This window comes from Anomalospiza imberbis, chromosome 14 (genome assembly GCF_031753505.1).
Source record: "Anomalospiza imberbis isolate Cuckoo-Finch-1a 21T00152 chromosome 14, ASM3175350v1, whole genome shotgun sequence".
Lineage (NCBI taxonomy): Eukaryota > Metazoa > Chordata > Aves > Passeriformes > Viduidae > Anomalospiza > Anomalospiza imberbis.
The window spans coordinates 16,317,647-16,331,946 of NC_089694.1; the positions used below are offsets into that span (position 1 = coordinate 16,317,647).

The following is a 14,300-nucleotide window of genomic DNA, read 5'->3' on the forward strand; positions in this document are numbered from 1 at the left end:
TAGCTCTGGGATGTATTTGGCAGTGTGCATTTAGGCTGTGTGAGTATGGTGTGTATTTGACTCTAGAGTATCAGCTTGTGTAATTGTGGGATGTACTTGGCTGTATTCCATCAGGCTGTGTCACTGTGAGGTGTATTTGGCAGTGCCCATTTAGGTTGTGCCACCATGGGGTGTATTTGGCAGAGCCCATTTAGGCTGTGCCACCATGGGGTGTATTTGGCAGAGCCCATTTAGGCTGTGCCACCATGGGGTGTATTTGGCAGTGCCCATTTAGGCTGTGTGAATGTGGGGTGTATTTGGCAGTGCCCATTTAGGCTGTATGAAGGGGGGTTTATTTAGCAGTGCCCATTTAGGCTGTGCCACCGTGGGGTGTATTTGGCAGTGCCCATTTAGGCTGTGCCATCATGGGTTGTATTTGGCAGTGCCCATTTAGGCTGTGCCACCGTGGGGTGTATTTGGCAGTGCCCATTTAGGCTGTGCCACCGTGGGGTGTATTTGGCAGTGCCCATTTAGGCTGTGTGAATTTGGGGTGTATTTGGCAGTGCCCATTTAGGCTGTGCCACCGTGGGGTGTATTTGGCAGTGCCCATTTAGGCTGTGTGAATTTGGGGTGTATTTGGCAGTGCCCATTTAGGCTGTGCCACCATGGGTTGTATTTGGCAGTGCCCATTTAGGCTGTGCCACCATGGGGTGTATTTGGCAGTGCCCATTTAGGCTGTGCCACCATGGGTTGTATTTGGCAGTGCCCATTTAGGCTGTGCCACCATGGGGTGTATTTGGCAGTGCCCATTTAGGCTGTGCCACCATGGGTTGTATTTGGCAGTGCCCATTTAGGCTGTGTCGCCATGGGGTGTATTTGGCAGTGCACATTTAGGCTGTGCCACCGTGGGGTGTAGGGCACAGTCAGTGCCACCAGTGTCTCCACCACAGCCCAGAGCTGAGCCAGCAGCAGCAATGGCAGCAGTTCACATGGTTAATAAAGGGTAAAAATGGCCCGGACGAGTGAAAGGGAGATAAAAAACGGTGAGAAGCCGCTCTGTGAGCACTGTGGCTGGTGAGGATGGTGAGGATGGGGCGCTGAACAGGGGGTGATCCCTGGCAGGAGCTGTGGCCTGTGCAGGCCCCAGCAGGTTCTCCTGACAGGAGTGGGACCTGTGATGGCTCCACAACACAGGAATGGGACCTCTGGAGGCTCCACACAGGAGCAGAAGGATTTTCCTGGTAGGAATTGCACCCCACGGAGCTAATTCCTGGCAAAAATTGTAACCAGTGGAGGCCCCCACAGGAGCAGGTTCTCCTGACAGGAACCGTGGCCTGTGAAGGCCCCATGGGAGCCTGGGATAAGTGTGAGAAGGAAGGACAGCTATCATGTCCCAGCCATGCCTCTCCCAGTTCCCAATCCTTCTGCACCCCTCGGTGTGAGGTAGATCCCTCAGAAGATGGGGAAGTTGAGCCATGGTAGGTGGGGGTAAGACACTGTGTTTGTTTTATCTTTGTTTCTCATTATCCAGATCAGTTGACGATAAATCAAATGGACAGGGATTGGAAAGGGATCGCCGTATTTTTATAGCACCCATCAGCTTTTTCCTCTTATTTCCCCCTTTGCCTTGGTTGGGCAGCACAGTGAGTGGACATCTGGCAGCCCACCACAGCAGCAAACACTCATTTCTGCTACCCTAAGCACAGATGGTGCCAAAAATGCTTGGCACAACCCCTGTGGCAGGGCTCACGGAAAGCCAGATGACTGTTGTCCATTAAAAAGAGGGATGCTGTTTGTTTCTGCTGGCTGTGCTCCGCTTCCATGGTGCCTCTGCCATCTGTGGGGGTCTCCCTTGTTGGAGGCAGACATGGTGGCAAGGTAGAAACAGACTTAATTGTCTGAATACAAGGGTCATGAGATGCCCAGGGCAGTAGCTGCTGCATGAATAACCTTAGTTTCAACAGAAACAGCAAATTTAAATGTTTTTTAGTAGATATGGGACTTGTTCACAGTGCTCTCCTGCTGCTTGAGAGAAAGTGGAGAGTTTCTCCATTGTCAAACCCATGTCTCGGGGGTGCTTGCTGTTTCTCTCTCCTTCCCCCTAAGAGTAGGATTGGAAATTGAGGGAATTTAACCCTGTTGGGTGCCTGGCATGTAGTTCTGCTTTCTAGACAGCAAACCCAGGACCAGCAGATCCAGCCCCAGGAAGCTGTAATGTTGAGATAGGGCAGATGTACTCCAGTGGAAGGGAAGTTTTAGGAGCTGAGCAGGAGTTCATCTGTATTCCCATAGCTGCTTCAGAGTGGTTTCCATTGCTGCTCCGGATGGGGGAACTGTATTTTTAATGCTGTCCACTGGAACTCAATTGAGGGGAACACATTTTTTGTAGTGTTGAGTGGTGGCCAAGCAGCTTTCATTGAGCAGACCAGTGCCAGGAGGGATTCCCGTGCTGGTGCCATCACTGCTGTATGAAAACCCTGGCTTGGATATTCCATGAGTTTTCTGATGTTGTAGTATTTTAGAGTTGCATTGCTTCCAGGAAAAGTCTCATCCTGACTTTTCTTTGAATGGCTGCCTGGAGAGACAGAGCTATTGGGAGCATGGTGCCAGTTCCTGGCAGATGGGGATGGTGGAGATGACAGTGACATGTACAGGGACCCTCACTGGAATTTCCTCTCTCCTCTCTGCCATGAACTCTGATGCATTTTGAGTCTCCGCGACTTGCAAAACGAAGATGTGATTCATGGGATTCTGAGCATACTTTGTGGTAGCTTTATTAGTGCAGGAAGTTTATTTGTGGTCACTAAATGTTCAGTCATTTAAAGCAGATTTAAGTAGCTTTAAAATTTATATGGTTTGGAAGCAAAATTTCAGCCTCCCTGGAATCAATGGGGAAAACCACCACTGCCGCTGGGATAAGGTTTGACTTGTGATGCTGTAAGAAATGTGTCTTCTAAAAGTTTTCTGCTCTAATTGCATTCCTTTGTTCTTTTCCCTTAAAGTCTTGTGAAGAAAGCAATCTGAGGACCATGCATCCATAACTCCTGGAACCAGCCTGTGAGCCAGGGCGATGGAAGTTCTAGAGGGCCTCCAGCGTACTGCTTCCATGAGCATTCCCAATGGATATGCCAACAGGATTTTCCAAGGAAACATGGAGGGAGGGAGCACTGATGCCTTGGAGGCCTGTGGTGCTGAGCACTGCGCCTCTGGCGATGCAATCCCCAGTGAGCAGGAGGAAACACACAGGTATAAGAAGACAACCAAGGGCAGCCGGATCTGGAATTTCGTCAGACGAAGGAAAGGACTCTCTACGAATAAAGATAGGCCCCAGTCCATGATTCTGCTGGGAGTTACCTCTGAGGTCTCAGAATTAAAAAAGCCCTCCTTCATGGACAGGGTACGCTCATCAAAAAAGGGAAGATCCTCCAGGACACCCAAGAACGTGGATTTGAGAGCCTCCAGGGTGCAGGACGTGTGTGACCCTGAGGAGGACCTTCATGGCAGTGGGCAGAGAGCTGTCTACAGGGTTAGGAAGCTGGGCGATGGCCGGAGGCCCTCCCGCCACTCTTACGCGGGGTACATCGAGGATTTGGACTCTTCTTTTGAGGACATAGAGCTGAACATCAGCATTCCTGAACTCGATGCCACTGAAAGTAAATGTCTCAGGGATATCAGTGGCAGGTTACACGGTGAGGATAATGATGGTAACTGCCACAGAATACCGGCCAGGAAGAGCGAGTCTTTGAATTTTGAACACATTAAGAGTCCTGCAATTACAGAAGGGGACAATCAAAAGAGGTGTGCTGTGCTCCCACAGGAGAGCAGGAGAGGAAGGAGCTCTGATGTCTGGAGCTATCTGAAAGGAATTTCATTAGCCAGCAAAGATAATTCAAAGCTCCCAGATCAAAGGGCTGAAACCAATTTCCAGAACTTTGAAAATACAACTGATCATTCCGCTTCTTACTTTGACTTTGATACGAGATGTGAGGAAAATCTCAGCCAGCGAAAAAAATCAAACGGTGCTGCCAAAGCTACTCACTTTGGGGGCGTTGTGAGGTTCTTAACCAGCGTGGCCGAGGCAGCTCGGCGGCTGCGAGGCTCCTCGAGGGCGTTCTCCCCCGATGAGAAGAGGCCTCAGCGCAGTTTCCGGGGCCGCAGGCAGGATGTTGCCTCCCCCAAAGAGGGCTTAGTTATCGAGAACGAGAACGCGAAAGCCTTCTGCACAGTGGGAGCCTGTCTGCAGTCCCCGGATTCAGGCACGTGGGAGAACCTGAGCTTTGAGAGTTTGGCAGGGAAGGAGCCCGTGCAGCACTGCAAAACCGCAGATGGGCTGAAAGGCGTTGGTTCCTCTGGCCTGGACAGTGGCAATGGCAGACTCAATGAAACCTCACCTTCTCCCTTTGGGCCAGAACCATCCATATCCCAGATGGCAGAGCTTGCTGATGGCTCTTTCACTGAGCTGAACAGCAAAGACCCTTCTGAGGATCTGGTTGAACTTCCACAGACAACTCTGGCTGAACCAATTGAGGACTTGGGCACTACTCCAGAGAAGACCCAGGTCATGGCCAGGGACCTGCCACCTTCTCATGATCTTCCTGTGAATAGTCTGGATACTGTGGACCTGGGCTGTTCTCCAGCTGCCAGCAGGGACTTTTCTGCAGAAACTGAAGTGCAGACTCACCTTCCACAGGCATCGCCAACTAAATTTGATTCTGGGGATGTGGATTGTGCCCCAGTGGTTGCTAAAGACATTGAGCCCTCTCCAGCAGTTGCTCAGGAGCTTTCAGAGACAGAACTGGATAATCAGGACTTGAGAAATCCTGAGCTGCCTTTGCAGAACTTGTCTGGAAGTGAGCTGGAGTTTCAAGACACTGGCAGTACCCTGGAGAGGGTCGTGGGCAGGGACCTGGCACCTTCTCCTGATCTTCCTGCCAGTAATCTGGATGCTGCAGGCCTGGGCTGCTCTCCAGCTGCTGATGGTGCCTTTCCTGCAGTGACTGAGGCTCAGGCCCACCTTCCACAGACATCACTGACTAAACTTGATACTGAGGACGTAGCTTGTGCCCCAGTGATTGCTAAAGACATGGATCCATCTCCAGCTGCAGCTCAGGAAATTTCAAGGACAGAACTGGATAATCAGGACTTGAGAAACCCTGAGCTGCTTGTGCAGGACTTGTTGGGAGGTGAGCAGGGGATTCAGGACTCGGGCAGTACTCCAGAGATATCACAGGTTGTGGGCAGGGATGTGCATCCCTCTCCTGATCTTCCTGTGCATAAGCTGGGTTCTGTGGACTTGGACCATTCCCCTGCTGCCAGTGGTGACTTCTCTGCAGCACCTGAGGCTCTGATCCACCTTCCCCAGGCAGCTCTGACTGAAGAGATCCAAGATACTGTCAGTACTCTGGAGAAGAGTCAGGTTACGGGCAGGGACCTGCCACCTTCTCACGACATTCCTGAGAACATTCTGGATGCTGCGGACATGGGCTGTTCCGCAGTTGCTGATGTGGACTTTTCTGTAGTGACTTTTTTAAAGTGTTCCACAGTGAAAAGGCAGGGTTTGGAACAGCCTGGTGGCCGCATTAAAAAGCGGGGAAGCACTTCATTTGTGGAACAAAACTCTGTGGAAGTCATGGACAGAGTGGAAGAGTTTGACTGCAGCACAGAGTGCAGGCCCTTCCAGGTGCACGTCTCGAGGATTGTCTCTTCTGGACGCCTCAAAAATGGAAAGGTAGGAGCACCTTTGCAAGGTTTGCAATAAGACCACGCTGTTGTACATCTCAAAAAGCTGGTTTGCACTTGAAACCATTTTTTTACATCCCTCATTGGGATTTGCAGCTGAGGAAGTTGTTCTGTGAATAGTGGCAGCAGACACAGCTCTTAGATCAGTCTGAGTCTGAGCTCTTAAACCTCCAGAGCTGCTTCTGCTAAGACCCTTCGTGTGTATCCGTGTCTCTTGAAGAGGGTGTAGCAGTTTGTGTATTCCTAGACACTAGCTTTAGTTTTTTCCCTCTCTCCATTTAGGTTCATTTGAAGTAGAAGCTCCTAAGAAGAGGAGCAAATGGAGAGTTTTTAAGTGTGCCATGGACAAACAGAATTCAGCAATTGCACATTGGCCTCTGTGTTTTCTTGCCTTAAATAGCTGGAGTGATGGGGTGGATGAAGAATGAGAGGTGGGCAATGCTAGGAGCTCCAGTCATGGTAGGATGTGTCTGTCTGGTACAAGCAAGTCTTTCAAAGCCCTTAAAATCCTCAAAACATGTAAGTGGACATTGCATTTTCAGCTAGGTTCTGAGTGTTATAAATCTGTCTTGTCCAGCTTATTGCTATGAAACCTCAGAAGTCCTGTGGAGCCAGCATGAAGCCCAACTTTAGGGTTCTTTTGGCTATCTGCTGGTTAGTTGAGGCTGGAGTGAGGATTTTTTTTCTTTTTTTCAAGGTGCCAAGTTAAAAAAATAGGTTGGTTTGTGAAGAAACTTTGTCTTTTCCTTTTGGGTTTGGAGAGACAAGAGATATTCCAGAGGTGGTGACACTGTTGCCTGTTGGAAAAGGGGTTGCAGTAACTTCTGAGCCAAGAGGGGAAGTGTTTGAAAATTGGCAGCAGATTAGAAATGCTGGAGGAAAAAATCTGAACTTCTGACTTGCAGCTAAAACAGGCAGCAGTATTGTTAGTTATTCCTGGTTTTGTTTTTCTGCTCTGTTTCTGTGTAATACAAAGAGTTACAGAAGCTCTCTGTGTAATCCCAGGCACTCCAGAGTAGTGAGTAGTAGTTGGTCACTTCTTGGGGTTTCTGGAAGAAACATTTTTAGGAGGAGCTTGAGAGGGCTGTGGTTTGATATCCCTTCACAGGGACTGAGCTGAAAATATTCTGGGCAGGAGCAAGATGAGAGAGGCACGAAAGGATGAAGTGGAGCAGAGGGAAATCCCAGCCAGGGACATCCCAGAGCAGCCACATCCCTGCTGGGAGGGCAGGGGCTACCTGTCTGATCCCAGGGCTCTCAGGGCACAATCTCAGCGTTCTCCCAGCTCAGCTGCATGAACAGGAGATGCCCTAAGTCCCAGCTCAGCTGTTGCAGCTTACTAACATGACCAAGAAACTTAAATATGGTGCTTGAGATAACTGGACAGGAAACTTCCCCTGAGTTCCCGTGGAGCGTGGCGATAGCACACGACCTCCGGGCTGCCGTGGCTTCCTCTGGCCGGGAGGGCTGGCTCCTCCTGGGCAGGAGCTGCAGCAGGGAGCAGGGAAAGCACACAGCCCACCTGGGCTCTGGACACCTCCTGCACCCAGGAACTCCTGCTGCAGGTCTGGCAGTGCACAGAGATCTGGTGGTGGCACCCAACCCAGAGCAAAGAGAGGCTGAAGGAGAGATCTCTTGGACAGGAACAGCCCTGGAGTGTCTGCCAGCAGCTCCAGTAACAAATGACCTGAGATACCCCAGGGATTTGCTCGCCTATCTCCCATCAGGGAGCGGCACTCGGAAACACTTCACCAAAAATAAACATGGAAGAGGAGTAGCTTCAGCCTGAGCGTGACAGTAGCAGCAAACTCCAGCCTCTTATTGTTTTAGGGCTTGATCCATGTCTTTGCTGGCACCTGTTTGTCAGGACAGTTGCTGGCCCTGCTGCCTCCACTCCAGGCTGCTCTGATTAACTGTAGGATTTGTATTTCAAGGGAAGTGCTCAACCCCAGGCAGGAGAAGGTGCTGCCAGGACAAGGTGGCTTGGCCAGGCCAGCTGCTCTGAGCAAGTTCCCAGCAGTTTTACAGTGTGTGAGCAAAGTAGGGCAGAAAGCATTTCCCAAACAACTTAAAAATTGCCCCGAGAAAAGCATAAAAGTGCCTGTTCTCACAAAGGCTCCTGTGGGGAGATGGTGTGAGAAACTGAGGCTGGTGTAGCACAAGGGGTGCTGGAGTGGGATTTAGGGGATTATCTGTACATTGGTTGTCAGTAAGTAAATCTGTTTAGTTGTATCTGCAATTAACGCCCCTGGTTTTTGCTTTCCTGGGCTTGTCTTTTAAAATTGTAATGTCTTTGGGCAGGAGCTGAGTGATGATATGGGCAAGTAGTTTGTTAGGATTTGATCCTGGTGCTTTAAAGGAAATAGCATTGAAGCAGGATTTAGTAAAAGCAGATGAAGAAAAGTAGAAAAGCACATCCCTGATAGTTGCTTTCAGACTCCATCCCAAATTCTCATGTGTTCTGGGAACTTGTGAAACTGTGGGGATAAAATGTTTTGAAGAATTGGAAGAACAGTAAAGGTCAAAACAGTCACTGGGAAATGCATGACTCCATTCACACTGCTGCAGCTCTGGAATCACAGTGCCATCCTTATTCTGAGACATGAGAAATGGAGTAAAAGATGACATGGAAGTTTCACTAGTTTTTGGACAGAATTTCTATATTCCATGACTCTGCTGAAGTGAATTATCTTCCCCCAGCCTCTAAAACCACCACAGCATCCCAACAGGGAAAGTGTTGCTGCAGGAAGTCAGGCATAGCCCCAGGAGTTATCTTTGAGCATTTCCAGTAGCTTGAGATAATGTTTAGATGGAAAACAGCTAGATATCATGTATTTTGCAATTCCAGCCTTCCATCAGGGCTCCAAACTGGCTGGTGTGTCCACGGACGGGGTTTGTGGGTGATTTGATACCTCCTTTGGTGTGACATCAGGAAAGGTTGCAAAATAGGCATCCGAATTCATATTTCAGGTATCAGTTTGGAGTTTTTAGGAGCCAGAAACAAGTGTCAGGTTTATTTCTGGCAGAGAGATGTGCCATAGGGTGAGGTCCCTGCTTGTCCCAGGGCCGTGACCAGGAGCGTCTCGGAGGCTCTGGGCTCGTGTCGCCCTCGCAGTGACCGAGCAGAGGGCTTTCACCGCAGTCTTTCTGTGCCCTCTGCTGGCTTGCTTGGGAAATAAGAGGTTATTTTCATGGGCCAGACAGTCTAATCTTTTCCTTGGAGTTCAGAATTTTATCTGCAAAGGGTTTGCAGGCTGCAGCTTGCTTCTGGCTGTTCTGCACATAGACCCCAGCTGGGTTTGTGAGGCCGTTCTCTGGGGGAATTAGGATTGCCAGAAGTGTGCAAATGAGATTTCTACAGGCTTGTCAGCCTTGGCAAAAGCTGTGTGTCCCATAGGATGAGGTGCCAGGCTGATGGGATGCTGTGTTTGGTTTCAGGGCTCTGTAAGGGGCTGTGTGCTCAAACTCCTGCATCACTGCAGATGTTTCCCTGGAGCAGGTGGTGAGGTTGTTCCTCTGAGTCCTGGACTCAGATCCAAACTGTCCCAGTGCCACAAAGTGGCAGAGGGTGCTGCTGTTCTGAGTGGCTCACATGGATAGGGTGCTGTCAGGGTTTTTGGGGCTCCTGTGCCATAGCTGCTCCGTGTGGGAAAGCCTCTCCCTGCGGTGGGTCGGACTGGAAGCGCAGGATTGCTGATTTGCCTGAGTGTGCGCATGCCAGGGGATGGGTTTGCAGATCTGCTGCCTGATAGCTGGGGCATAGCTCAGATCCTCCCACAGCTTGGGGGTTTGGCTTTAGTGCAGCTCCAAGTGCCTTTTCACAAGATCCAGCAAAGTTCCCTTTTTTTATCTGTGTCTGTGGAGAAATTGCAGGTGATGCCCATAGTGACTTTTAGCTTGAGGTTGGTTTATTATGGGAGCAGCTGCAGAGATGGGATTGCTGAGTGGATTTATCCCTTCCCTCCCACTGCTGAATGACACTGACCAGGAAATAGTATCTCAGAGAGTTGATCTTCAGAGCTTTCTTCATCTCCTGGTTATTCAGCTCCTGGGTTGTGTCTCAGCCTGCTGTAACAAAAGACTTTATAGTCCTTCCAAATTAAGAAATAGTACTTCACTTTCTAAATCCTGCTGTTGCCAAAAGAGTGCTGTATTCCTTTCTGCAGTGAGGTGCAATTTACTTGCGGAATGGAGATTTTGGATATTTATGGCTTTTAATATGGTTGTGTCTGACAATCATTTTATTTTTAGAGGAGACAAAACCTCTAAAGTCTATCTGCAAGCTGTTCAGATTCTTGTATTCATAATAACCAGGAGGTGCTAGCAAAATCTTGAATTAAGGCCTATATTTAGTGCTATCTATAGTGGAGTAGGGTTTTTTGGTAAATGTATTTTTAACATCATTAGGGAAAGGCAGGTTGAGTTTGCAAAGCTGATAGGCTTTGCATGTATATGGAACCAGCCATAGAACACATGGATAATTCAAATTTCCACATTTTTTCTTTAAACACATGGTGTGGCTTTCCTTTATCCCATTCCCAGCCTCAAAATTTTAAACAGGGCATCAGAGTAGGGATGGGAAGGGGCACATCTGGGCATTGCTGGCCTTATGCTGAAGGGACTCTCTGTTGAAAATGCCCTGGACGGCAGGTTTTCTTTGGCTTCTACCTCCTCCTAGCTGTTTTCCAGCCAAGAGAAGTGTGCTGGCTCACTGAATGTGATGCTGCTGCTGGGAGATGGAGCCTTAATTGATCCACGGCTTTCTTCTGTGGTAATTACAGCCTGTCTGCTTTGTTCTTCATCTGTAAATGAAAATAACAGCACATCAGTGGAAGTGAGCTGCTGGAGTCCAGAGGATGGATCCAGCAAACCATCCCAGGCACCCAGTTATTAGCAGGTTCCTGGAAGTGTGACAGATGTGTCTCTGATTGAGCCTAGAAACCTCTTAGAGAGGAACACCTCCTGCTTGCTTCCCTTGACCTTTGTCAAATGATTCTTCTGATTTCTTGACTCTAAGATTATGCACAAGACTTCCATGGTGTCACATGTCACAGAGAATAAAATGAAAATGTAGGAGTTTGAATTGTGATGTTTTTAAAAAGAACATTCAATTCTGCAAAATGTCACTGTACAATTGTCATTTTCAGGAACTTTTCCTCCTGAAACAGAATAATAAAAGTTGGAGTGAGGAAAACACCAACATTTTTCTCCACTTAGCTGTAAATGCCAATTCTTTGGATTAGTGTTACCAAGAATTAAGGTATAACTGAGGTATTTGACCATTTTATGGGTGCTTCAATCAATTGCAACTGTTCTATTCAAGTAAATATTTTGTAGTCTATAGATGCAAGGACATGGTTAGCTGTTGTCATCAGTGAGCTGCCAACCTGTTTGGCTGCTCTTTGCTGTCCCTTGGAAGCAGCCAGCGCTTGCTGGTACGGGGTCCTCAGCACCAGCTAATTCTGGGACTTGGGAAAGGGAGAGCAGCCTCCGCCCCAGAATGCAGAGCAGCAAGTGGATCTCCATCAGGGTCACTCCCAGAACTTCCTGGGACACTCAGTGCCACTGGAAGTGTTGGGCTCAAAGCTGTACAAGGTCTGCAATGGGGGCAGTGGGGGCTGCACACCAGGGCCAGCAGGTCCTGACCTTGCAGTCAGAAATGCACGGGGTGCAGATTGCAGCGAGCTGTGCTGCGACAGTTCTGTGTGTCATTGTGTGTGCTGCGCTTGCTTTGCCCGAGACTTGAGTGCTGTTGGTAAAATTCTTCTGTGCCCCTTCTCTTGGCAGCCGACGTCTCGCCCTCCGCAGCCGTGCCCACAAGCAGAGCCCTTCAAGGCGCTGGTGGAGCGCTGCCGCTCCGAGCCCCTCTCGCAGAGCACCCCCATGGGGCTGGACCAGGTGGGAGGGCGCATGCAGCACCTGCTCCGCAGACGTGGTGAGTGCCTCTTCTCTCCCAGCTCTGCTTTCCTGGGTGTCACCCATGCTGCACAGCCATGGTGGATGCCTCTTCTCTCCCAGCTCTGCTTTCCTGGGTGTCACCCATGCTGCACAGCCATGGTGGATGCCTCTTCTCTCCCAGCTCTGCTTTCCTGGGTGTCACCCATGCTGCACAGCCATGGTGGATGCCTCTTCTCTCCCAGCTCTGCTTTCCTGGGTGTCACCCATGCTGCAGAGCCACGGTGAGCGACTCTTCTCTCCCAGCTCTGCTTTCCTGGGTGTCACCCATGCTGCAGAGCCGTGGTGAGCGCCTCTTCTCTCCCAGCTTTGCTTTTTTGGGTGTCACCCATGCTGCAGAGCCACGGTGAGCGCCTCTTCTTTCCCAGCTTTGCTTTTTTGGGTGTCACCCATGCTGCACAGCCATGGTGGATGCCTCTTCTCTCCCAGCTTTGCTTTTTTGGGTGTCACCCATGCTGCAGAGCCGTGGTGAGTGCCTCTTCTCTCCCAGCTTTGCTTTTTTGGGTGTCACCCATGCTGCAGAGCCACGGTGAGCGACTCTTCTCTCCCAGCTTTGCTTTTTTGGGTGTCACCCATGCTGCAGAGCCAGCCAAGGGCAGCAGGAGTGGAAAAGTCAGGAATGTGGTTACAGCTGGTTACATCCCTGACGCCAGGTGAGGGAGCTCCTAGAGCCGCATGCTGAGGAGTTTCTTGCTGGCTAATAGGATCTTCTTGTGTACAGTGTGTTTATGAAATAAGGCTGTTTTCTCTCTCTAATGTCTCTGAACACAGTCCCCATAATCTGGTTATGAGAGTATGAACAGGGGTAGGCACGTGATGTGTAAAATCTGTTCAGCAACTGCTGTGTGAGTTTGTATTTGGTGATTTTCTCTTGAATTCCTGTTCTCTAAGAATCCTCTGTGGTGAGCACTCACTGAGTACTCACCATTTGGAGATGGTGAATGATGATGGATACTGAGATCACAACTCAAGTCTGGTGTTTGTTTGGAAACACAAGAAGTGAGGGTTTTTTTCCTCTTGTGCTTGGGTACTTTTCATGATGAAGGAGGGAGTCTCATGAGCCAAAGACTGGAGTCACCTCTCTGCATTTGTTCTGCTCACAGTGACACCAGAGAGAGCACCGTGGAATGCATTTGCTGGCAGGGTCTCGTGCTGGCAGGTAAACTGGCTGACGGCTGAATAGATGACATCATTTTCTGTACCTCCTAATTAAAAAGATTGATAATAAGAGAAAGGAAATGCTTTCCTGAAGGGCCACTGCTGGCACGAAGGATCCTGTGATTTAGCGATGGGCGAGCACGGAAGCGCTGCCAGGTTGTGCTGGCATCGCTCAGGAGCGCTCCGGGGATCCGGGCAGCTGATGGATGGTGGCAGCACATCAGGGCTCAGAAGAGCTGGGGAGGACAAGGCCAATTAGCTGCCTGTGCTGTTAATTGACGGCTCTGCTGCTGGGGTGCAGTGGTTCCCAGCACAGGGGGGTCACACAGCCCCTCAGAGTGAGCATTCCCTGTTTGCACGCCGCTCCCAGCGCTGCTCCATCCATCACCTCCTCCTGCTGGAGCCAGCACCGTGCTGCAGCCTGGCTCTCCAAGAGTCTCCAAAGTGAAACGTGGGCTGCTAAAAATAGCAGCAGGCTGCCTGCATCAGCATTGAGGAAATAGGTCTCAGTGCAATCTCTCTCCCAACAACACTGGAAGAAAACCAGGATGGCTGCCCAGCCAGCCTGCAGCAGCATCCCAGCCCTGCTGCGCTCTGGCCTGGGCAGAGCAGAGCCCCACCTGTTTGGTTTGGGGGTCTCCACTCTCCCAAAGCCTGGAACCATTTATTCTGATCTCAAACACCTCAGGACTGACACAGTCTGAAAGCTCTGCCTGGTGAGAGGTACGTCAGGAGATAGAAATTGAGTGTTGTGCATCTTTTAGGGAAGAATTCCAGAGTGTGGCTGTTTTCTGTAGATCTTTGCTCCATGACTGGGATGAGGAGTCTCCAGGTGCTGGGAACACCTGTGGGGATCCATGTACCACATATGTGCACTGCCTGGATCACATGTACCTGTACTAGCAGCTGCTCTGGGGGCACCAGTGGTGCTCAGCTCTGTTTCCTTTCCTCCAGCCCAGGCGATGTGAAGAGCCTGATGGAAGAAGGGATTAAAATCCAAGCTTGCCAAATGTGGGAGGGAAAGCTCTGGTCCTCATACATAATGGCAGCTTCAGCCCAAAAAGAGAGAGATAGGATGTGGAGCTGAAAATTTCGGTTGAATGGAAAAGTAGAACTCATTTGCCTCTTTTTCACAAGCTGCTTTGTGCCTGGGTAGTGCCATCTGCAAGGCCAGGCTGGGGTCTGGTGTGAGTGGTGTAGCTCAAAGCAAGAGCAGAACTGCATCTGTGAGGGCTTGGCCTGGAATTCTGGGGGCGTGAACCAGCCCATTTCCTTAAAAAAACAGCTTTTATGGCCTTACCCATTTCTGTTTTGTGTGTAAATTGGAGGGGCTGTTTCTTTTCCAAGGCCTGGCATCCTGTGGACCATGGTGAGTGTGCAGCTGGGATTGCTGCAGGTGCTGCTGCTGGAGCAGTTGGGACCCAGGACGCTGCTGCCCTGTGCACACTGGTGCAGGTTGATTTGATGAG

At 50.0% G+C, this 14,300-nt stretch overlaps 2 protein-coding genes and 1 long non-coding RNA gene across 7 annotated transcripts in view; 2 read left to right on the forward strand and 1 right to left on the reverse strand.

The window, feature by feature from the left end:
• Positions 1-14,300, reverse strand: part of LOC137482655 (uncharacterized) — a 74,976-nt gene that overhangs the window by 38,647 nt on the left and 22,029 nt on the right. The gene's annotated exons all lie outside the window — the stretch shown is intronic.
• On the forward strand, positions 1,302-5,436 carry LOC137482777 (uncharacterized). Its single transcript, XM_068205377.1, has 3 exons — positions 1,302-1,422; positions 2,982-5,371; positions 5,407-5,436. Exons 2-3 carry the CDS (start codon positions 3,050-3,052, stop codon positions 5,434-5,436), a joined length of 2,352 nt encoding a protein of 783 aa, XP_068061478.1. The 5' UTR covers positions 1,302-1,422; positions 2,982-3,049.
• The window catches only part of ARHGEF9 (Cdc42 guanine nucleotide exchange factor 9), a 177,523-nt gene continuing 168,619 nt past the window's right edge, over positions 5,397-14,300 (forward strand). For all 5 annotated transcript variants that reach the window (XM_068205127.1, XM_068205125.1, XM_068205126.1 and 2 more), the window contains exons 1-2: positions 5,397-5,707; positions 11,506-11,653. In XM_068205127.1, the coding sequence (XP_068061228.1) occupies positions 5,459-5,707; positions 11,506-11,653 (397 nt within the window). In that variant the 5' untranslated portion in view covers positions 5,397-5,458. The remainder of the gene's footprint in view (positions 5,708-11,505; positions 11,654-14,300) is intronic.